The following is a 25,904-nucleotide window of genomic DNA, read 5'->3' as shown; positions in this document are numbered from 1 at the left end:
ATACCCCGCGTACAACTACTTGAGTTTAGCTATTCTTTGGACCACATCAGAAATTAAAAAGTAACGTAGGTACTTATGACGGAGTGTTACATATTACTTAACAGGTTGTTTCTAAGATTTCTTACTGTAAATTTTCACTTGTGAGGTTCCTTAAAGTGGTTTTCGTAATAATTGAAACTGCATTTACAACTTCTACTTGGATTATATACTTGGAGTTATCCTCTATGTCCTTACAAGCCATATCCCAGCGTTATTATGTATTTGAATACATTCTATTGTTCCGTCTCAGTCTTGACCTATATTCGTGTTTCACAAGCAATGTAGTCATAACTTAGACGCTCGAGATGTTGTAAGTGTTCAAGTCGTTGCTTAGGGGAAACTGGCGAACCGCAGATGCAGGCAAACGATTTACGATGACGTGGCAGTTTGCACAGGCAAGAGCTATAACAAACCAATTTCCCTACACCATTTTAAAAGCGATTTACCTTCGACATTTTGCTTAGTAAAATCAATGATGGAAGATGAAATACTACATAAACTTGCGGCTGTAATTACTGAGTTAGAATGAGCCGACGCGAAGCATTGTGTGACCCGTAACGCTCCGGTGCGTTGCCACATCGTGGCATTCGGTACCTACGTAGAAATCATGGCTTTGCGATGACGCAACAGCCTTATTACCTCTCTCTCTCCCTCCCTAAGTAGGAATTATATGTTAAAACAAATTAAAATTTTATGATACGCTTCTTTCCATGGTTTTGTTTATTAGCTTTCTTATTCTCCTTCGGATAAATAGACTTTTGGTATATATACTTCATATTTTAAAGTCTTTGTTTAGTGACGTCTGGCAAGACGCAGATGCAAGAAAGCGATATACGTCGACGCCTGAGCAAAGCATTTGCGCATACAACGGCTTTGCGAACCAATTTCCCTACAAGATTTTCTACCTACCTGAATATCTGGCCCATTTCCCTGATACGACTATTGCTTTGAGAAGATGGGACGATACGAATTGAAACAGAATCGTTCTTAGTTTAGGCTCTGGATGTACGTATTTTTTTAAACAGATTTGTTTTAAATATTGTCTAACTCTTCATAACTACACTTATTTACTATCTGTTATGGTGTAAAATTAAATAAATGCACTTTTACTACAGTATTTTAAAATTTTTGTTAATAAAAGCAGATTGCGCACCTTTTAGATACCTGTCTTCAACGAATAATATTTTTATGATAGCTATTGACGATCACGTAATAATAAAACGCATCGAAACGTTTCGATGTCTATAATTGTTAACTTTATAATCCGTTACATTAAATGACCACTTGGCGTCAAGGAAGATGCGTACCTGCGACACTTTTTGATTCGGAAGAGTTATAATTATGCTCGCAAAAAGCGAATTCGTAGCTTGCAAATTGCAACTTAGACCATGTTAGCTACTAAATAAATCGCCACAAAATACTTTTCCGTTTATCTAAAAGCACACAAGTTTGTAACGCCAGACAAAGTTACGGCTATCGATGTTTTATAGCCTTTGTCTTGGCTGAGCTTCTTACTGGAATCTTAGGCTCTTAGCAGAAAGCTGAATATTCAAATTTGTATACAAACGCCACAAGTTCGAAGCTTTTAAGTTATTCCGTTACATCGGCGATCGAGTTTCGCTCGATCACTTTCTTGCCCTTGCAAAGCTATTATCGTCTAAGATGTTTATAAGAGTTTTACACTTGTAAAAATTAAAATATAAAACTGTTGATTTTCTTACGTTGGTACACTTTTTAATATTTAGGTAGGTACTAAGTATCTAATTTAGGCCTTGCTTATGCGATATATGTATAAGTATAGTGCAATACAACAACAATTATTATATAACTGTTATATAACTATACCCTTTTATACAAACATTATATCTGAAATCTAACCTAATTTATCTTTACACTCTATTAAAATATGCCACTTTCACTACCAAGTCCCCTCACAATCACCATAACCAACAACTCCTCACGATAATGACGTTATAATAAAGTACACCCTATTCAATATATTCTCACCATCACTTGATAAGGGTCCTCTATGAATAGCTCGAATCCTGAGTCAAGTACCCGTTAAATAAAGGTGGGAGATTGTACACTCGATAAGTTGTTAGGCCGTAGATGACAATCGAATGATGTATTGTATAATACCTCTGGCTTCATACAAGATGACAGCAAAAATACGAAATCTTTTCACAGAAGTTCTAAAGGAATATTAAAGTACAAGTCAGCGTAGTGTGAATATCTCAGCATAAGTATTTGTTGATATGAAAATCGTAGAATTTGTGTTACGGAGCTTTCAGTGACGCTATGAAAAATACTTTTTATATGAATATTTTATGTGAATAGCTTCAAGAATAACTTGTGTGTAATGCTGCAATCTACTCGTAGTAGTTTTATTTAAGTCAATTTGATAAATTTCTCTCGTTGTATTCAGCCTTGCATTTATCTAATCTTAGTTTGTATTTTTATTTATTTATTTAGTTCGTATTTTTATTATCAAATGTGTATTAAGTATGTTTTGTGTTGCCGTAATTTTCAAAGTTACTTTAGACCATTTGAAAAATCTAACTAATCTTAGGATTATGCAGCCTTAAAGTTAAAATCTGTTCTTGGATTTAATGTCAGAATTTACTTAATCTGCAGGCCAAAGTAATTTCCTGATCATTATTATTCAGAAAGCTGGAAGTCATTTCTTTCGTCTTGGGACCGTCTTAACTCTTCAGTCGTTTGAGTTTACGTCGTCACCGTTGAAAAGGGGTTATCGTGAATCTGCCCTTAATCCACCGTGACAATACCTCCCTTAAATTTGTATTAGGGATGGATATCTAAATCATACTCCCTTATAGTGTGACATATAACAACTTTTACGATGATGCGTGTATATTACAATGGATTCAAAAAACCTCTAATTCCTACCAAGGTATTTTGAAGTTTCTTAGTGTTTTCTTTTTTGCCATTCCATAACCTATGACTTTAAAATCTCCGAACCTAGACCAAGCGGAGCAAAGCTAATAAATCCAGAAGGTGTTACACAAACAAGGCAGACCTTAAGTTAGAGTGTAGAACAACTCGACAGACCATGACCCACCTAATCGCATGCCCTGAAAATTGTTATTAAAAAGACCTGATGAGCGCGTTCGTCCGTACTGCTGTCGTGGCAGCAGCTATTTTAAATAACATGTCACCAACACGAAGGAAGAAGAAGACCAATCCATTACACTAAATACACATAATATGACCACGAGAAATTCCACTTACTATGATCCTGACTACTCCTGACACACCACCTAACTAAGTATGTTATCTATAAAAACAGAATCGTGTGTTTGTGTGTAATACTCATAAGTATGCACCCAGACTTCTTTAACCGTAGCATGATTAGAATAACAGCAAGAAAGAGATATAGTACACCGCCTATAGTACGAAAGACACGAGAGGTATTCCAATCTAACTTAGGTAAAAAAATAATAATATCCGCGTACCATAAACCGTCATATACTCCCCTACAGTTTCAAATAGAGCGATGTGAAAATAAAATGTCAGGAATTAAAAAAGAAAAAGTGACGTCCGATCTAAAGACAAAAAACATGACGGAACGCATATAGTGACATGTTTTTCTGGCCGCCATAAAATACACGAATACCCGCAGCGATTTTGTAAATGGGCCCTCAAGCTAAGGTTTGAAAAATGGTCCGACAATGACATCCAAAACATGCAAAGGGCAAAGTTTTTATGCGACAAAAATAAGCTTGGCATACAGGGAAAACGGGGTTAAGTAGGAACAACATACTCATAGATACATATTTCAACTCTTTTATGTTATGCCTATTAAGCATACATAATAAACATTATATTTTCTCAGGGCCGCTTACCTTACTTATAATTGATAGGTCCAGTTTTTACAGAAGCGATATACATACCTAATATTTATATTCATATTATGACTTTAAAGTCACATCCTTTATGTTTTATTTCTTCGTTGTATATATTTTTATTTGTAATGAATATTCAATTATTTTCAGAAAACTTCTGAAAAATTTAAGTTCTCCAATAAATTTATTTTATGAATAATTAATAATACGCCGTTGTTTTAATTTTGATCAGTAGCGGATTAGGGGAAACCCTAAAGATCCCAAAGAATTCATTCTTGTAATAAATTTTTCTTCTTTGGCACGTTGCGTTGGTTACATTTTTCACTCTATTACGCTTTATTAGTCCCATGTAGAACCCTACACGTTGTTAACATTCATTTGCTAGCATAATGCAAGTCAACACATGTAACACTCCTTTACATGTTTCTGTTGTAAAAGTAAAATGTTTATGAGGCGTCCCATTCACAAGTATTGTAGTGAAACGCCACGGACTGTCTGACGACTTGGTCAGGGCTCGTTTGTATTGGACCAGTGACTGACTTCAGTGAAAAGTCAGTTCGCCGTCAAGTCAGTACTAATCTTGTACTGAAATCTTGTTAACTGATTTCAAGTCAATATAATCCGCGGCGTATAAGTTGAACAAAAATGGCGGCCATTTGCACAAGTAGCGTCCTCGCTCACACCACACTTCGATTTATAACCAATATTTTTATAAAAAGCAAGCAAGCTAAAGTTATTTGATAAGCGTATGTTTCTTGAGTCTGTTTCATTGTATACAAATAAATAAATAAATATTTTTTCACTGCGCATTTAAGGTCAATAAACTGTACTCTACCGACGGTGTAAGTTAAGTCGATTCTCAGCGTTAACACTAACTTCTAACTGGCGTCAGTCACTGACTCAATCTAAATGAGCCCTCATACGCATTGTAAAGCAAGTGTCAACTACACGTCCGGGATAAAAACACCTAGAGGACCAATTTTATCCGTTCCAAGATGATCATTATCCCTTCCGTGGACATTAGAAACTTGCTGAGGGTTAGATATATTACATTATATAGTACTCTAGTAGAAGTGTGATTTGAAATGATCATTGTTATAATCTAAGTTGTAGTAACTATGTATTTCTTCACCAGTCGACATCTCATAGATGATTACATTTTAGAAGTGTAAATATATGTCGGCGTTAGTTATGAATTAAGAAGAGAAATTGATCAAATCGGAAAATAAAATGAAGTTACATCACTTCCGTTATGAAGTTGCAACGCTCCGACGAAAGGTGGCGTACGGCCAGAGCTGCGTGAAGTCGAGAGAGTCACTACAGAGTCGTCGTGTCGAGCGGACGTGCACTGCCGTTCTAGTCGGGCAGTCTACCGCGAACCTTCGTCGTGAACGGACGTGTCGAATAATTACGATCGGAACGTGGAGTGCTATAGTCGCTCACCTATAACTTGTAGGGACGTCAAGAAAGTGTGATCGGAAAAGAGCACGTGTCCCGATGATTCGGTCCGAATATAGGAACCATGGGTGGTGGAGGGCAAGTAGAGGGCGAGTAGCCCCTTCGCGCTAACGTCCTTATGCGCGCTAGATAACGAGAGACTGTGTAACCGTTACGAATACCGTGACGTTGCCGTGAGTGTGTACCTTATGCTGTGACTTTATTTAATCGTGATACAAAAACTATGTGGAAGTAAATAAAATGATTGTGATACTGATGACGGCCATTATTGTCTTCTAACGCCCACTCTTCTAACGCCCACCCTCCATTCTGATGATGATGTTACGACCGACCCCCCCACTGTTACGACATCAGAAGTGGGATTAGTGAACTTGGATGAAGACAATGTGATGCGACGTTCACAACAAGACAATGCAAGTTTCGATTATCACAATCAGAAGAAGATTATGATGACTATCACATTCGTGTGACCACGTGATGAAGATGTAGTGTCCATTGAAGATGGACCTGAATTTGAAGTGACCTGGACCTTGTTAATGATCGGCATCACTACATGCCGTAAGATATGATGGCGTGAACATCACAATATTTCCATAATGTGTGCAGTCGTGTTTGGAAATTGTGGTACCTCAACTTGGAAACTGTTATTACGGTGAGTCGTTTTCATACTGGAACCTTATTGTTATTGACTTCATTGCTGGGTGAATTATCGTTTCTAATAATGAGGAAATTGATTTAAAATTAACTTGGAAATTACTATTTCCCTTTGTTTAAAAAGAAAATTGATGAGACATATTGTGTCAATCCGTGTCAATCATACCGCGTTTTCCAATCTGTTTTCATCATCGTCAAATCTTTGTATTTTGGTCTAAAAATATTTCGAATTGGTGTAGACACGCTTAACCTGCGTGATTGAAGTTGTATTTTCGCAGTCCAAGCAAAAAGAAATTAATCATGACATGATAATTAAGCCTCGTTAAATAACGTGTTTTGTAATCTACCGTCATTCATAAAATCTTTCAATATTCAACATTCTTTATTGAAATCTTTTTAAACCGATTGAAAGAAAGTCTTGTGAATACGATAATACAGTGAATTCTTTTGTTTCATGTTATAACTTGGTTCGGCAATTGGTGGATTGCAAGCGGGGATGACAATGGCGCGGGCTGAGCTGTAGCCGTGTAAAGTGACGACATCATGGCAGCGCGTTGTATACCGGCCGGACTTGCTGCGCTGTTGCTGTTGAAGACCTAAACCATGTCAAAAGACCAGTGGTTGATCTTTTATTGGAAATTCTTATAAGTCATGGTGAGTCGTATCTGTTTTACCTGATTTGAGAGATGGGAAGTTTTAATAAGATACAAATGAATATAGTGCAGAAAGTTCTCTTTAGTTAACTTTAGTTAAATTGGAAATCGTAATGAAGTGAAGTAAACATTGCGAAGTAAAATGATTTGGATTATGATTAAGTGAAATAGACTTGAAAAAATGCCTCGAAGCGAAATGCCTTCTGAGTTAAATGTTACTGATTTTGAGAGTGAATAAGATGTTATACTGCACACATACTTTGGTATCGTTATTTTCTCTTTTGTTGTTGTGCTGCATTTCCAGCGTAGTCGTAACTGCAGTCCCGTTAGAGGCTGTTCAGGGCGCGGTGTGCGACTGGAGGTGTGGTGAGTGTGTAGGTCCATGGGGACCTGGTTTTAGTGGTATATGATTACCTTGTGGAAATGACCAATGATGGTCTGTTATGAAAGTGGCAAATGGTTGCCAAACTGTGGCTCCAGCGTAGTCGTAACTGCAGTCCCGTTAGAGGCTGTTCAGGGCGCGGTGTGCGACTGGAGGTGTGGTGATTGTTTAGGTCCATGGGGACCTGGTTTTAGTGGTATATGATTACCTTGTTGAGTTGACCAATGGTGGTCTGTTATGAAAGTGGCAAATGGTTGCCAATGTTGACTTATCACCGAGTATTTATGTGCCCGTGTATGTGTGTGTAGAATGAACAGTCTAAGATATTTTTTGTTTTTTTGATCATTGTTGTTGTTGATGTTGATTGAGGCATTCTTTCAAATTGTTTACTATGTGTGGTGATGCACACGGGAAATCCACTTGATGGATATGTGTACTGAAGTCTCATGTAGAGCTCATGTAGAGTCACAAGTAGAGCTCATGTAGAGTCACAAGTAGAGCTCATGTAGAGTCACAAGTAGAGCTCATGTAGAGTCATAAGTAGAGCTCATGTAGAGTCACAAGTAGAGCTCATGTAGAGTCACAAATAGAGCTCGGACGAGTCCTTTATAGAGTCTCATGTCAGGTCAGGAATGACCGAGCGAACTTGGATACTGTGCTGTGGTATATTGTTTCAGATTAACACACGAGGACGTGTGTCACGCAGGATGGCCGTGTCGGCGTTAGTTATGAATTAAGAAGAGAAATTGATCAAATCGGAAAATAAAATGAAGTTACATCACTTCCGTTATGAAGTTGCAACGCTCCGACGAAAGGTGGCGTACGGCCAGAGCTGCGTGAAGTCGAGAGAGTCACTACAGAGTCGTCGTGTCGAGCGGACGTGCACTGCCGTTCTAGTCGGGCAGTCTACCGCGAACCTTCGTCGTGAACGGACGTGTCGAATAATTACGATCGGAACGTGGAGTGCTATAGTCGCTCACCTATAACTTGTAGGGACGTCAAGAAAGTGTGATCGGAAAAGAGCACGTGTCCCGATGATTCGGTCCGAATATAGGAACCATGGGTGGTGGAGGGCAAGTAGAGGGCGAGTAGCCCCTTCGCGCTAACGTCCTTATGCGCGCTAGATAACGAGAGACTGTGTAACCGTTACGAATACCGTGACGTTGCCGTGAGTGTGTACCTTATGCTGTGACTTTATTTAATCGTGATACAAAAACTATGTGGAAGTAAATAAAATGATTGTGATACTGATGACGGCCATTATTGTCTTCTAACGCCCACTCTTCTAACGCCCACCCTCCATTCTGATGATGATGTTGCGACAACCCCCACTGCTACGACATATATAATTTGTTATCAAAGCACAAGATACTGGTACTTAGTTTATTTTTTCAATAAAAAATATCTTTTCAACTGAAAATTCACACACGTAAATGTCCATCAACTAACCGGTTAAGAACATACTTCTACACGCTACTCGAGTGCGGATCGGAGAAGGAAAACACGTCTTATTTTAGAAAAAATACAGTAAATAGTTAGTACTTATATAAAGGCTGAGCACCTGATTGTTCGAAAGTAAGATGATCCGTGCTTCAGAATTTACGTTAAGCCATTGGTCCCGGTTACTACTTACTGATGTAAGTGAGTAATCGTCACATGAGCCATGTCAGGTTCTTTTGCGGCTTAATAATAACCCTGACACCAGGGTTGATGAGGTTGGTAATTCACCTCACAAGCCACGCGTTAGAGAAAGAAGATTATAATGTTTAAAAGCAAAACGTAAATAAGACTGAAAAGATTCAAATTGAGAACATAAAGACATTTCAAGTACACAGTAGGTGCAATAAAAACTAACAAGGCCTCAGGTGTCCTTAGGTCATAGCTACACCAGGACAGTAAAACAGCTACTCGTATAACTATAAACTTAACATCACATAATAAACAGCAACTTATAGTCCCCTTGGAAGCCTTAACTCCAGGGATTTGACTCTACATTAAGGATTAATATCTTAAAGCTACACTGACTACCGGCGAGTTGGTCTTGACATTGAATTGACATTGAATGTTATCAATTTAAATAATTATAATATAATATATTCATTTCTTTGACATAACTTTTTTAATTATAACTTTCATTCTAATAATTATTGTAATAATTTATGAATATCTCATTTCTTGTAAGTTTTTGCATGCCATACACTTGGTGGATCATGAGATCCTTATACATAAAATTGTGACCATCTTGTAACAACAATGTATCCAAGCAAATAAAATTATTCTGTTCTATTCTATTCAAATAAAGAAAGAAAATATTTATTTCCATATTGGTCGCCACATTTACAAACTTAAATTACAGAAATTAAAAAAAAAGCAGACAAAAAGACATCGTATTGTAATTACACGAAAGACGTCTCGGTGGCCTTATTGTAATGTAAGTTACGAATTTAAATTTAAATTGCATTAGAAAAAAACATCTTCATAATTGGCCTATCATCATCAGCCCATTAACGTCCCCACTGCTAGGGCACAGGCCTTCCCTATGGATGGATAGGGAGATCGGGCCTTAAACCATCACGCGGGCCCAGTGCGGATTGATGGTTATTAACGACTGCTAATGCAGCCGGGACCAGCGACTTAACTTGCGTTGCGCACGGAGGAGCTCGAGATGATTTTTTTTTTACCGGTCATAGGATGGGTGACCACAAAAAAAAATTCAGGAGATTCATACCACAGAATAAAGAATATAATACTACGTATAGAGGTATAGTGCGGCCTATGCCCAGCAGTGGGCGTCGTACGGCTGATGATGATGACTACGTATAGAACGGTAACTCTCCGCCCCGCACCAATTGGTATCGGGCGCCGAGCTTACCCCCTCTGGGTTTTACTATGGTCGTATGTCGCTGAAGAGTAAGACGGAGAGTGTCTCGCTTGCACTTACGTGTTAAGCGGCACACAGAGACTATTGTATGGAGTGTCCGGTCAATGAAACATTTTTGAATTTACGTCATTTCGCAAGGTGTTATGGCTGAGGAGAAAAAATGACAAGATGGTAATGAGGGTATACAATACAAGTTATCTAATAACTAGAGGAACACATTAAATACCAGACATTTTTATCATTTAGGTAATCATTAATCTTATAATAAGCTTTTTACATACAGTAAGCTTCACATGGGCAAAATTGAAGGGAGAAGACGTCGAGAGAGGAGGAAGACGTCGAGAGAGGAGGAAGAAGTCGTGGCTGCGGAACATCCGCGAATGGACCGGTGTTACAACCGTAGAACAGCTGTTTCATCTTGCTTCTGACAGAGAAGAGTTCTAAAAGCTGGCGGCCAACGTCCAGTAATGGACAGGCACTGGAAGAAGAAGAAGTTTCACATGAGCTTTAAAATTTATTTTCAGACAAATTTAAGATGTGGTCATTTGAACCCCCAGGTCACGCTTTAAATAGAAAATTTGCATTCTGAATAATAAAATATAAGGCTCTCATGCGAAAAGCACTCTGGCTCAATCCTTTCAATCTTGATAGGATTTAAAAGACACGGTACAATTCAATTGTCAGTAAGCTCGCCCCTCTAAACAAAATATCTCCGGGTTCAAATGTTACAGGTTTTGCTAACGCTGTTTTAAATATATATTTTTTTATTCTGTCCTGAATCTATTTGTAGGTACGGATTTATGAATTGAAGACAAAACTAAAATAATTTTTAATTATAATTGGGTAATTTCCTAGGTCAAATTATGAAATTCTAATTATGTACTAAATAAAGGTGACAAAAAAGATAAATGTAATTATAAGTGCGACATTTATCACGTTTTTCTATGACGTCTCAGGTTTCTTTTTCATACAGATTCCATAGTCATTTCGTGTTTTGACGTTTAGTAAAAAGTAACTGACTTGACTAGTTGGAAAATACGCAATTATTTATCAAGTTTTAGTTAAGTTACTAATTACCACGGTAATGTATTATTTTATAATATATATAGCTACAAACCCACTGACTCACTCACTCACTCACTGACATAATTGTTCTCCCAGAAGGAGCGTCGGGGGGTCAAAATGATGTATGGGGGGTGTGATCGGGACCTCCCGGTGAGTATGGGAAAACTTCCAGATCTTGGAAAACTGCTCCGCATCAGGGAGACACCCTACGGTCTGGCGCAACTATTATACCTGGATCAATTTTTTTTCCGCAAAACCTATTTAAATCTTGGTCAAATTCTATTGTGGGTGAAAAAAAATCAAAATGGCGGAAAAACAAGATGGCCGCCATACAAAATTTTGTTTTTCTAGAAAATGTCTCGGAGGCAAAAACAATGTATTGGCGTGTAATCGGAATATCATGTTGAGTATGTAAATACTTCTTGATCTTCAGAAACTGCTCCGCATCAGGGAGACACCCTACGGCCTGGAAAAACTATCACACCTGGAACTATTCTTTTTCCACTAGACCTATTTAAATCTTGGTCAAATTATATCGCCGGTGAAAAAAAACAAAATGGCGGAAAAACAAGATGGCCGCCATACAAATTTTTCGTTTTTCCTGAAAATGCCTCGGGGGTAAAAATGATGTATAGGGATGTGATCGGATAGTCATGTTGAGTATTTCAATACTGCTCGATCTTGAAAAACTGCTCCGCATCAGGGAGATACCCTACAGCCTGGCAAAACTATAAAACCGGGAGCAATAAATTTTTGAAGAAACCTATTTAAATCTTGGTCAAATTTTATCGCCGGTGAAAAAAAAACAAAATGGCGGAAAAACAAGATGGCCGCCATACAAAAAATTGTTTTTCCAGAAAAAAGCCTCAGGGGTAAAAATTATGTATGAGGGATTTGATCGGATCGTCATGTTGAGTATTTAAATACTGCTCGATCTTCAAAAACTGCTCCGCATCAGGGAGACACCCTACGGCCTGCCAAAACTATCGCACCTGGAACGATTCTTTTTTCACGAAACCTACTTAATTGTTGGTCAAATTTAGTTGCCGGTGAAAAAAAATCAAAATGGCGGAAAATCAAGATGGCCGCCATACAAATTTTTCGTTTTTCCTGAAAATGCCTCGGGGGTAAAAATGATGTGTAGGGATGTGATCGGATAGTCATATTGAGTATTTCAATACTGCTCGATCTTGAAAAACTAATCCGCATCAGGGAGACACCCTACGGCCTGGCAAAACTATAAAACCTGGAGCAATAAATTTTTCACGAAACCTATTTAAATCTTGGTCAAATTTTATCGCCGGTGAAAAAAAAAACAAAATGGCCGAAAAACAAGATGGCCGCCATACAAACTTTGGTTTTTTCAAAAAATGTCTCGGGTGTAAAAATGATGTATAGGGGTGTGATCGAAACGTTATCTTGGAAAACTGCTCCGCATCAGGGAGACACCCTACGGCCTGGCAAAACTATAGCACCTAGAACTTTTTTGATTTCACGAGACCTATTTAAGTCTTGGTCAAATTCTATCGCAGTAAAAAAATGGCGGGAAAACAAGACACGCGAGCAGCTTGCTGCGAGCGAACCACGCGACATCTAGTTATATTATATATAGCTGGAGACCCACTGACTGACTCACTCACTGACATAATTGTTCTCCCAGAAGGAGCGTCGGGGGGTCAAAATGATGTATGGGGGGTGTGATCGGAACCTCCCGGTGAGTATGGGAAAAATCCCAAATCTTGGAAAACTGCTCCGCATCAGGGAGACACCCTACAGTCTGGCGAAACTATCGCACCTGGAACGATTCTTTTTTCACGAAACCTATTTAAATCTTGGTCAAATTCTATCGTGAGTAAAAAAAAATCAAAATGGCGGAAAAACAAGATGGCCGCCATACAAAATTTTGTTTTTCCAGAAAATGTCTCGTTGGTAAAAACTGTGTATGGGGTTGTAATCGGAACATCCCGTTGACTATGGAAATTTTTCTCGATCTTGAAAAACTGCTCCGCATCAGGGAGACATCCTACGGCCTGGCAAAACTATAAATCCTGGAGCAATTTTTCTTTCGTGATACATATTTAAATCTTGGTCAAATCCAATCCCCGGTGAAAAAAAACCAAAATGGTGGAAAAACAAGATGGCCGCCATACAAAATTTTCGTTTTTCCTGAAAATGCCTCGAGGGTAAAAATGTTGTATAGGGATGTGATCGGATCGTCATGTTGAGTATTTCAATACTGCTCGATCTTGAAAAACTGCTCCGCATCAGGGAGACACCCTACGGCCTGGCAAAACTATAAAACCTAGAGCAATATTTTTTTCACGAAACCTATTTATATCTTGGTCAAATTCAATCCCCGGTGAAAAAAAACCAAAATGGCGGAAAAACAAGATGGCCGCCATACAAAATTTTCGTTTTTCCCGAAAATGCCTCGAGGGTAAAAATGATGTATAGGGATGTGATCGGATCGTCATGTTGAGTATTTCAATACTGCTTGATCTTGAAAAACTGCTCCGCATCAGGGAGACACCCTACGGCCTGGCAAAACTATAAAACCTAGAGCAATATTTTTTTCACGAAACCTATTTATATCTTGGTCAAATTTAATTGCAGTTGAAAAAAAATCAAAATGGCGGAAATTCAAGATGGCCGCCATACAAAATTTTCGTTTTTCCTGAAAATGCCTCGGAGGTAAAAATGATGTATGAGGGATGTGATCGAAACATCATGTAGAGTACGAGTATACTTCCAAGTTTTCGAAAACTGCTCCGCATCAGGGCGGCATCCTACGGCCTGGCAAAACTATTACACCTGGATCAAGTTTTTTTTCGCAAAACCTACTTAAATCTTGGTCAAATTCTATTGTGGGTGAAAAAAATCAAAATGGCGGAAAAACAAGATGGCCGCCATACAAAATTTTGTTTTTAAAGAAAATGTCTCGGGGGTAAAAATTATGTATGGGGATGTAATCGGAACGTCTTGTTGAGTATGGATATAATTCTCGATCTTGGAAAGCTGCTCCGCATCAGGGCGGCACCCTATGGCCTGGCAAAACTATCGTACCTAAACCAATTTTTCTTTCACAAGACCTATTTGAATCTTGGTCAAACTCAATCGCAGGCAGAAAAAAACAAAATGGCGGAAAAACAAGATGGCCGCCATACAAATTTTTTTTTTGTCTAGAAAATGTCTCGGGTGTAAAAACGATGTATAGGGGTGTTATCGGAACGTCATCTTGGAAAACTGCTCCGCATCAGGGAGACACCCTACGGCCTGGCGAAACTATCGCACCTAGAACATTTTTGTTTTCACGAAACCTATTTAAATCTTGGTCAAATTATATTGCCAGTGAAAAAAAAACAAAATGGCCGAAAAACAAGATGGCCGCCATATAAATTTTTGTTTTTCCAGAAAATGTCTCGGGTGTAAAAAATATGTATAGGGGTGTGATCGGAACGTCATCTTGGAAAACTGCTCCGCATCAGGGAGACACCCTTCGGCCTGGCAAAACTATAGCACCTAGAACTTTTTTGATTTCACGAGACCTATTTAAGTCTTGGTCAAATTCTATCGCGGTAAAAAAATGGCGGTAAAACAAGACACGCGAGCAGCTTGCTGCGAGCGAACCACGCGACATCTAGTAATTTTATATAGGTCCTCACGCCTGCAGTGTAATGTGGTGGGCAGAATCACAAGTAGTCAATAAGACTTGTAGCCACTTTTGATACGAGGTCTGAGATGGATAATAATTATGATGACTTGGGTTTAGCCATTATGTTATGAAATAACAAAACCCCCCCTGTCTGTTTTTACGAAATTCCCAGGAAAATAGAACACATAGAAGCTATAACAAATACTAGTTTAAAGTGCTTTTAAGTGTTTTTTCTATATAGTGCAATTTAGTGTTGTTAATGTTTAAAATACCTATTCCGACCAAAATCGGGCCAAAACACAAACTTCACATTAAAGGCTGAGGCAGTGAAACTGTGAACAATGAATGTACAAGCACATAAGAGAATTTGCTATTCTCTACACTGCAGGCGCATTAAGACAGCTTTATTGACTTAATACCGAAGAGAAATACGTGTCGTGAATTCTACTTAAGAGTGATATAAAATTATTTGCTCCTTTTCAGTTTATAAGAGGCTGTTTTAGTTTGATAAATTGTGTGAAATGATAATTGATATTCACATTATATATATCTACGTAAAAACAAAATAATTATTGTATAGATTACGTTCTCATAAATTATTATAATTATTAAGTTCGTGTTTGTTTATTATTTTATTGGTTTTATTGATATTTTCACAATAATTTTACAGCTTTTTACTCTGATAACAATAACAGAATTTGAAGTTAACACAATACTAACAACCTAAATACTAATTATTGTCTTCTTGTCATGTGGGTTGTGAGGTGGATTACCAACCTCATCAACCCTGGTGTCAGGGTTATTGAGCCGCCAAAGGCCCCTGACATGACCCATATAACGACTACATACTTACACCAGTAAGTAGCAACCGGGACCAACAGCTTAAAGCACGGATCAGTTGATCAGCCTGTAATGTCCTAACCAAACTAGGGATCACAAAGTATTTTTTTGTGGTATGTCCCCACCGGGATTCGAACCCGGGGCCTCCGGATCATGAGGCTAAAATTCAAACCACTGGACTACGGAGGCCGTAAATACTAATTAAATTCCGTCAAAAATAGTTTTTCTGTGCCATCGGTTCGAAAACACATTAAAGAAATTATGTCAAAACAAAAACATCATCATTACTTTAAGATACATAATTTTGTGAGTGTAGCATTCTATATTCTTAAGTATCTAAGACCAATTCTTTTACTCCGACAAATTCAAATTCAAATTCAAAAATAGTAGTAGTTCAGTTGGTAACATAGTTACACTTTAAATCGTCAATTTTTAAATAACGAACTATCATAATTAAGATTTTATGTTATGTTATGTATGTAATATTACATAACATAAAAACTATTTATAATATAGGTTGGCCCAAAGGTTCACGTTCAAAATTAAAAATTAGATGGAGGTGGCTACCCTGTATAACGACACATTAGACGTAGTGAAACTAAAAACCACTATGAATTCAATAATTCACCATTTTGAATATAAAATTAACTTTCATAATATTCCAACTTAAACTTCAGAAGTAATTAAAACATAAAATTACTTACTCAAAACATGTTTCACAAGCTTCAATTCCCATAAGGCGGGGAAACCGAGCAGTTTATAAGAAAACCGACGAAGCAGCTGCTAGGCAACTTGATGAGTCACGAGCTTTTGTTGTGGTTAAGAGAAAAGAAAGGCATTATAAGCACTGCATTAATGACTCGGGTTCTGAATATACATACATACTTACGAGTACATCAATCTCATCGGCCATTAATGCCTACTCTCGTTTCATGCAGGGTCGAGGAAACTAGCCATTATATAAATGATATGATAATATTTGCGTAATCGGCAATACTTTTGCTGTTAAATATTCATGTTAATTCTACCGCTATAGGAATAGTTATTATATCATATACGATAGTACAATATTTATATATTATAAGTACTAATATACTTTGTCAAAGATTCACCTTTCCTTTTTTCTTTGATTTTGAATCTGAAAATTGTGATATTCTTTTTTTGAAAAATATTCAACGTTTTCATTAGGGTCATGAAAATGTAAAATTTTATAATTAAAATATTATATAACCAGAGTCCTAAAGTGTAGTATTAAAAGATGATGCACATGGAAGTAAATCATACGATGTTTTCTTTATCAGTCACTCCTGACTCGGTCATGGGTCATTGTGGACCATAAATCTTCGTCAGGCAAACTGCCACCTTTATAAAGATACACAACCTTTTTTGATAAAAAAGGACGAGATGGCCCGACCTAAACAACTCACGTGTGGACTCACCCCGATGACGTAATCGAAATATAAAATACATGAGATAGGAGACCCAGATGCAAAAAATATGACACAAATTATGGCAAGGAAAATGTATTAAAAAGTTCAAAGATGCAATTTATCAGGTTCTTACCGTAACTTTTTTTAGCCTCGATAACCTCGGCGTGTTGGTAGCTTTTTGCTCGTTTTAGTACTAGTACTTCTACAGTGATAATTATAGAGGTATAATATTTTTGTGATTATTTTTGTTACTTGTGAGAACGCGACAAATTATGCTGCTTTCGAACTAACGCAGCTCAGACATCGTGGTGTCGGAGGCTTTTAAAATTTATTTTTTATCATATTGCCTTCTACACAAAATTATAATTTATTTATATTTACTGTATTTATTTAAGATACACCATCGGTATATACATTAAAATTACATGAATACAATTCAACGGACAAAGACTGTATGTTACCATTACAGGCGTATTACAGTTAAAGTTTTAAACAAATAAAGTACTTATGTGTTATTTTCTTCGAAGATCATAGTTATTATAATAATATTATTAATTATTATACTTTTATTCTTGGTTGTGACATTTAAACCCACCCGGACTTACGAGAGGCATAAGAGGCGAAATGCGCCTGCGCACTTTTACAATGCTACAGCAACGGGTCCGCGCTCCGCTACGAGGACACTGTGACGATCTCGGCGGAACAGCTGATAACGCCCTATTATTCTCTTAGTACAAATGATTTCCAGTTTTTACAGTCCGATGATCGTTTTATTACCATACCAGAGTAGCTAACCCTTCTAAGTGATAGTGCTGTAGTCTCCAATACAGTTTAGTTATAAATATTTTAGTCCCCAAGTCACTAGACAAGTCAAATTAGTTTTGCACCGACATCATTCTACCACAGAGAAATATAGGTATAATGACTTATAAAGAGGTCATCAGATAACTTCAGTGTGAGGTACCCCTCTTTTACGGTAGAATAACATTTCGGGAATTGCTTAACTTGGCCAATTGGAAAGTTTTCGGGTTACTTACAAGCCTACACAAAATGACAAACGAGCCGAAAAGTTTGTTAGTTTTAAACAAGTTTACTGTGGGATCAATCCAAATAGTATGTTTTTGGGATTAAGAAGTTAGAAGTGTGGAATGTGTAAGTGTATATCCGTGGTAGCCCAGTTGATAGAACGCTTGTCTCTCACTTTGAGGTCGCAGGCTCGAATCCAGCGTAGCCCTGAACCATCATCATCATCAGCCCATTAACGTCCTCACTGCTGGGGAACGGGCCTTCGCTATGGATGGATAGGGAGATCGGGCCTTAAACCACCACGCGGGCCCAGTGCGGATTGGTGGTTCTTAACGACTGCTAATACAGCCGGGACCAACCGCTTAACGTGCCTTCCGAAGCACGGAGGAGCTCGAGATGAAAACTTTTTTTTGTGGTCACCCATCCTATGACCGGCCTTTGCGAAAGTTGCTTAACTTCAACAATCGCAGAGCGAGCGCGTTTACCGCTACGCCACCGAGCCCTGAACCAATGATTGTCGAATTTGTTTTTCGAATTAATGTTTGGATCACAAATAATAATCACGTGCTCAGCGGTGAAGGAAAAAATCGTGAGGAAACCAACATTCCCGATAAATGCATTTTTAAACGTATATGACCTAACCTGTATTGGGCTGGTTTTCCCTTCGCAGGTTGGAAGGTCAGACGGGCAGTCGCTTCTGGTTAGGTAAGAAATCTTCAGGTTAGATAAGCGGACCCTGTGAAAAAACGGGATAATTCTGACTTTGGAAGTGTCACGATTATTATATGATTCATTTATTGTTTCCATGTAGGGGCGAATGAAAGACGTAAAACGCGTTCTGGTGCTAAATAATTTTATTTATTTTATTTTATTACGCCGTATTTATAATTTTGCAAAGCATGCACGAGGCTCACAATAATCAGAGACATATTATAAAGAAAAACATCACATATTTTTTTATTATATTGAAATATTTTCTTTTTAAAATGTATTTTGGATATTTTCAACCGGAAGCTATCACTCACCCCGTGACGTGAGTGGGACACGTCCATTACTGCTTTTTCTTTGGTAAGCACTTAATCAAAACCTCGTGTATATTTGTACCTAAATGATCGTGTTTTTAACGTGAATGGCATACGCAACTTGATTGGACAAATGGGCATTCGACCGCCGTAAATTATGATCTTTAGAGCTAGTAATAACTACACAATTAGGTAATAACATAACATATAAGGAGTAGATAGAAATGTATAGTACATCTGTTATTGTACATCAGCTATTTTTAAAGTCCCATGTAACAGGGGACGAGCCCATTGCCATTGACAGCACAAATCCTGGAAACCTTATGATTTCAAAGTAATAAAGTCGAATTTCAGTGGTTTAGAGCCCAAGCCGGGATTAAAACCAGGTACGCTACGATGCAAGTCACGCGTTATCCGAACAGGGCTATCACGAATTCCAATTAGATAATTCGTCACGGACGACGCTAACGACGTATCTGAATTTTTCGGCAAATCTGATTTGCGCCTTTTGTTATTGTCAATAAGACACAGATTGTTTTAGCAAAACATTACAGATACGTCTACTAGATACTTTGTAAAGTCAGCCACGAATTGGCTACTTGACAGTTGTAGCAATAAAAAATGAAATATGTCGGATATGGTAATTTATCATTTAACGATAATTATCCAATAGTTCTTTTTTATTAAGTAATTTTTTAAATATTTTATTTTTACAAAATAAGAATGTGTTTTTTATCTGTGTATTACAAAACCCGAAACACGGGCGGTCATGACTGAGCTTCGTGTGACGTCACATTTCACAAAATAAACAAAAACTATCTGTCAGGTTTCAAGTGATGCTGCTTGACAGTTTCTTTGTTTGTTGAACTGTGAAGTCACTGGGCAAAATGTCACGTGACCAACCGTTTTCGCAAAATATGTTTTTTTTCTTCTATTATATAAATCTTTTTCGAGAAAATAATAATTATATTTTAAGAGGTATAAAAGCAATTGTAATTTTTAAAATATATTTTTATATATATTTTTATTTTTTTTATCGGAAAACTGTCTAGTAGCAAATTAGGTAGGAATTAAGTAATAAAGGGAATGATTTTATCTGTACATAAACTGCCTACGAGACAGCGCCAAATCTAGATAGGGAATAAATCCTAGCATTCGAAATAACAACAGACGTGGTGCAAAAAAGCAATAAGCGTCAAATAAAGATATATTACTGCAGACATGCTAGGTTAAGCTAGGCCTATTCTGCGGGAAAAATTACTTGTATTATCGCCGCGCCGTGTGGTCTCAGCCACACCTATACATAACACGTACCATCTATTTATCACCTATCCGACAAAGGGTTAAGATCGTATCAGTAGAATTCCACTTCATTCCAGTTGTCTTACTGTTCGGAAGTTTTGTGATCAAATATCTTTGCGATTATTTCCCATTCAAGTAAATTAGGAAAGTAAATGCATTATTGTTTGAATTGTGTGGATGTGTTACGGCGTGGTAAACATTTTATTTATTTACATCACCTACTTACATTTATTTAGCAATATGGCCGTCAATTGTGGCTATGGGTATGTTATTTGTGCAATAAAGAATTATTGTTTTATTGTAACATGACTTTGATTTTTGATAAAAAAAAATAACACTAAACCATTATGCGTTCATCATCATCAGCATTGTAGTCATCAGCCCATTAACGTCCACACTGCTGGGGCCTTCCCTATGGATGGATAGGGAGATCGGGCCTTAAACCATCGCGCGGGCCCAGTGCGGATTTATGGTTATTAACGACTGCTAATGCAGCCGGGACCAACGGCTTAACGTGCCTTCCGAAGCACGGAGGAGCTCGAGATGAAAACTTTTTTTTGTGGTTACCCATCCTATGACCGGCCTTTGCGAAAGTTGCTTAACTTCAACAATCGCAGACCGAGCGCGTTTACCGCTACGCTACCGAGCTCCTCAACGCGTTTGCGTTGATTAAATCCATCAATTCATTATTTTAAGACATTTTTCTTTTTTTTTGTAATATAGGATCGCGTTTGACTACAATCTCACCTGATGGTAAGTGACGACGGTCGAGGTCAATTCACTCTAGCCTTGAAGACTCCCAGATTATAACGAGTTGGAAAAACAGACGACGGCAGTTCCAATTATTTGCTATTCGCATCAAAAAGGAAGAGGCGAAACGTCATTCTTTGTAGTAAGACTATGATTTCTCGCTTACTAACTTACTTCGCGCTTTTTAAGCAAAATATATAGAAGACAGAACTTATCTACGAAAGTAGGATTTTATTAATGACTAGCTTTTGTCCGTGACTTGGTCCGCTTGGCGTGTTATAAAAGAGAGATCTTTGTGTGTGTGGGAGTGCATATCAAATTACAAGCAGCTATCTTACGCGGTTTCGATTTTTTCATACAAATGTTTTTTTCCCACTAACTCCCGTTTCCGTGGGTATTTTGCAATATTCTGATGCAACTAAGCTTTAAATTAACTAAGGTTCCTGCATGCCAAATTTCAAGCGTCTAACTTAAGCGGTTTAGATTTTTCATACAAAAGGATTTTCCCGCTAATTCCCGTTCCCGTGGGAATTCCGGGAATTCCTTTCTTAATGCGCCTCTACGGTACCTAAGCTACGTCCCTTCCAAATTTCAAGTGCCTACGTTTAGCCGTTTAGGCTGTGTGTTGATATGTCAGTCAGTCAGTTTCTCCTTTTATATATTTAGATGATAGTTACTTCAGTAATTGTATTTCGTATCTTTAAATTTCTATTATAACTTTTAAGGAATTAAGTAAAAGCAATTTAAAACTAATGACATTTATCAGATGGGATTATAGCGCTGGTAGCTTAAAACTTACTTAGTGAAGTCAATTCAATTGTTAAGATGAACTTTTAGTTTCAGGCCGTTGACTTCAAACTTGCATTCTTATCATGAATGGTCTAAGTTCAGTCTTTATTTTAAACCTTTACTTAGAATGTTATTGCTACGTCTTCATCCATTTAATGCAATCTAATCTTTTAAACTCTTTGAGTTATTTCATGACAAACTTTATTTTCTAATTTCATCTTTAATACTTCGTATAAGAAATTCAAAACTGGATTAACTGGTAATTACATAAATTCAGGATTAAAATGCACAAAGTTTATTTAGGTAACTCTTCTAATGGTGTAATTTATTTCCATGTTTCACTTAAAATGCTACTACTAGTTAGTAGAGAAATATGTGATTATCATTCTATAAATATATCACCAGTCAAAACACTGATTTTCTGAGATACTTTATTTTAAATTTCACGTGCGAGTCATCATTATTTATTCCTTGAAACCACCATCCCATTAACCCGGTCCCAGGGGGAACATTTCGCCTTCTCTGCCCTCCACTGGGACAATTCCAGTACGCGTCCTCGCCGCGGGGGTGGGCGCCTCTTACTTCAGTAGGCCGAGTGAGATGGTGGCTGAGTTCGGAGGACAGGAGTCCTAGTACGGGTTTGAAATAGACTACTTGCTCTTGGCGCCATCCTACCCGTGTCAAACAGAATACTGCGGGGTAGAAGGCAAGAGGGAAACCATACTGCCCTATTTTTTACCCACGACCTGAACGGAGCAGGTATATGCGTTTAAGGCGAGAGATGTTTGTGTGTGCAAAGTAATTGTATTCACGTCACTAGAAAAACTTTAGCTGGATTAATGGCAGCCCCCGACGGATATTCCTCGGTTATGTATTATGGTAAAATTATTATCGCTACATTTAAGTATAATATCTTCGAGAAACAGACACGTTAGGAAAAAACTGTAAACATCCATATTATTCATTGTTTAGGTTCCGACTTCTCGAGATATAAACTCTTTTTTAGAAAGTATTTTTAAGTCTATTATAATATTTCGTTACATATAATAATTGGGTTAAGTCGGGGGTTTTGAGTTATTTTATTCTTTTTCGATGAGATTTTTACCGTCGTGGGTTTTTTTCAAAATTTTTAATTTTGCTTAATTTTCCCGAAAACAAATTCGGCAATCATTGGTTTAGGCCTGTGCTGGATTCGAACCTGCGACCTAAAAGTAAGAGGCAAGTGTTCTGCCAACTAACTAGGATACCATGATTGCCGTCTATATAATAAACTTAAACAAGTACTTAATAAAATAAAATTGATATGGATCGAGACCATGTCATTGACTTTTCTACGAAAAATAATCAGTCAAGTATAAATCCTCTTTTATCTTTAGTCTTGTTTCCAAGAATATTATTTAACTTTACACGAATAAAATGAATACTTTTTCCTGGAATGGTTATAAATCATTAATCTATCATTTGTGTACTATAAAAAGCACCTTTTGATTTTGAAACCATGTGTACATAGTTCATTGTAAATGCAATACTTACTCATTTTATTTAACATCTATTATTCTTGAGAACTTATAAATTTCGTTCAAGCCGTCGATGCATGAATGCTTCGTTCGGAGGTAAACGTCACTCAATAATTAATACTTTGTAATAAAGCTTTCTCTAATTTATTACAGTGCTACTATGACATTTTATGTGAATAATAATTTGTATGCTTTGGCAAATTTGTATTCACAATCAACGATCACTGTTACAAAATACATATACCTCATGTCGCATATACATAAACATAACATAAACGGCCTATATACGTCCCACTGCTAGACACAGGTCTCCCCTCAATCAACCAGATGGGGTATGAAGCATACTCCACCACGCTGCTTCACTGCGGGTTGGTGGAGTTGTGTGGTGACGTCGCACTCACAAACGACAATTAAATATTTTTCATTGTAATTTCTTTTCAGTAGCAGCTCCCTTTCAATGTTAGGTTTACCCTATCTACTCACTAGCAACCAGACAAATAGAGGTCTCAAATAATTGCTCTCTCTACAACGTAAATGTGGCTTTAAATACGACCCTCTCGTAAGTTACAGCTTGTAAACATTTCCGCAACGGATATTTTGGCAGTAACAAAAAGTTGCCAAAATGCAAGCAAAACCCTTTCAAGAATTTATACCTATTTGGAAGTTGCAAGTAAAATGATTTGAGAATTATTTACCAATACATTATAACTTCATTTAGAAATTAAGGAAAGACAGAAATGAAACTCAAGATAAAATTCATAATTTTATTTACATTCACAATTTATTTACAATATAATTAGTGCCTTTATCTACAATCTTCCCTGTACAAAATGTCTTTGACATCTAGTGTGTATTATTTACTTAATGACGAACCACACGATACTTAAATGTGCTACTAAATTAAGTAGGTTGGATATTAGGTAGCTTTTGTTGAGGTGCGCGTGCGGCGAAGCTGAGGAGCGTGTAGCTCGCTCATCGGACATGACGCTCGACGCGACGACGATGCGTCGACCGCTAGTGCCTTCGCTTCTCGTTTCTTCTGCCGCTGAAACGCTACTAACTTCAGGTGGGACGCATTTTGGTATCTTTACCTGTGAAAAAAAATAATTCTTCATAGCTCTCCAATATGTACTAAATTCGAATATATGAGTTTGAATTCATGATGTGTTTGGATCACAGATAATTGATATTACGTGTTTTCCAGGATTTGTGCCCTATTAACGGCAATGGACTCACCCACTATTACATGGGACTTAAACTTAGTTGGTGAGGATTGGGTGTGTTTACTATACACCTCGGTGAGGAGCTCAGTGGCGCAGCGGTAAACGCGCTCGGTCTGCGATTGTTGAAGTTAAGCAACTTTCGCAAAGGCCGGTCATAGGATGGGTGACCACAAAAAAAAAGTTTTCATCTCGAGCTCCTCCGTGCTTCGGAAGGCACGTTAAGCCGTTAGTCCCGGCTGCATTAGCAGTCGTTAATAACCACCAATCCGCACTGGGCCCGCGTGGTGGTTTAAGGCCCGATATCCCTATCCATCCATAGGGAAGGCTCGTGCCCCAGCAGTGGGGACGTTAATAGGCTGATGATGATGGCTATACAATACACCTCCAGCCGTGATGCTATGTTATGTACTCTAATATAATATAACGCAAGAGTGCAAGTTAAAAGAGGATGCTGTAGTATAAATCCCATTAAAAACATAAATGTGAAATGAGAGCCAAGTTTAATATTATGATATACCTATGCCTTGGTTGTTGACTTCAACGACAAAAGAAGTGAGATGTAAATGGGTGCCAAGTTTAATGAGCACATGTTAAAAAAGCATCATCTTTATAATTAAAACACATAAGAACGGGTTCTTACCGCGTTTAAAATGGGGATATGAACGCGGTAAGAACCCGTTATTATGTGTTTTAATTATGATAATAACCGCGTAAATTTAAAACAACGCATCATCTTTAGCCAAATATGGCGTATAAAGACGTTCCTCAGGCTCGTTTTTGCTTTACTAAATAATACCTAAAAAAATTAAAATTCTTCGTGACGTTCCTTTTTCTCTGGATCGTAAATAAAGTTTTAGTTTCACCGCCGAAAGCAATATCATGAAACTCCAGTGAAGCATCAATAAAAAGTTTATTAAAGTCATAATAAACTCACCGGGGGCTGTGTAAAGTTGGTTTTCTCTTGACAGCGTCTGGATTGGTGGGCCAGGCAAGCAGCATAAGCGATCGCGTGTGGAATGTAGCTCTGCTCCAGCACTCCAGTAAATAAAATCGTTGCCATTGGACCTGGGACACAATATAAAAGTCATAGACACAAAAAGGCACGTGACATCTTCATTCTTTGATGTTTCCTCAGTTTATAATAAGTGAAGTAGAAGTAAAATGGCGTGCCGGAGTATCCTTTTGAACGACGATGTGTCCATAGCAACATAAGATTATGAAAAGTTATTGATTGTACACGATAAAGCCTGGACAAATTTTAAAATTCAACAAACACTAACAATTATAAAATCGTAAAAAAATGTTGTCTTGGCTCGTAAAGTTGACAAAAGTAACTAACGGGGATTGTCTTTCGATGC

General features: G+C 37.6%; 2 protein-coding genes across 4 annotated transcripts in view; both read right to left on the bottom strand.

Moving 5' to 3' along the window:
- The window catches only part of LOC126371088 (uncharacterized), a 421,730-nt gene that overhangs the window by 72,005 nt on the left and 323,821 nt on the right, over positions 1 to 25,904 (bottom strand). The gene's annotated exons all lie outside the window — the stretch shown is intronic.
- The window catches only part of LOC126371078 (alkaline phosphatase-like), a 110,115-nt gene continuing 108,284 nt past the window's right edge, over positions 24,074 to 25,904 (bottom strand). For both annotated transcript variants that reach the window (XM_050016268.1, XM_050016269.1), the window contains 2 exons: positions 25,481 to 25,611; positions 24,074 to 24,414 (listed from right to left, as the gene is read on the bottom strand). In XM_050016268.1, coding sequence (XP_049872225.1) covers positions 24,181 to 24,414; positions 25,481 to 25,611 — 365 coding nt within the window. In that variant the 3' untranslated portion in view covers positions 24,074 to 24,180. The remainder of the gene's footprint in view (positions 24,415 to 25,480; positions 25,612 to 25,904) is intronic.

The sequence above is a fragment of the Pectinophora gossypiella genome, chromosome 12 (assembly GCF_024362695.1).
Source record: "Pectinophora gossypiella chromosome 12, ilPecGoss1.1, whole genome shotgun sequence".
NCBI classification, from domain to species: Eukaryota; Metazoa; Arthropoda; class Insecta; order Lepidoptera; family Gelechiidae; genus Pectinophora; species Pectinophora gossypiella.
Note: the sequence above shows the minus strand (reverse complement) of the source record. Positions and strands in the feature narration are given on the sequence as shown.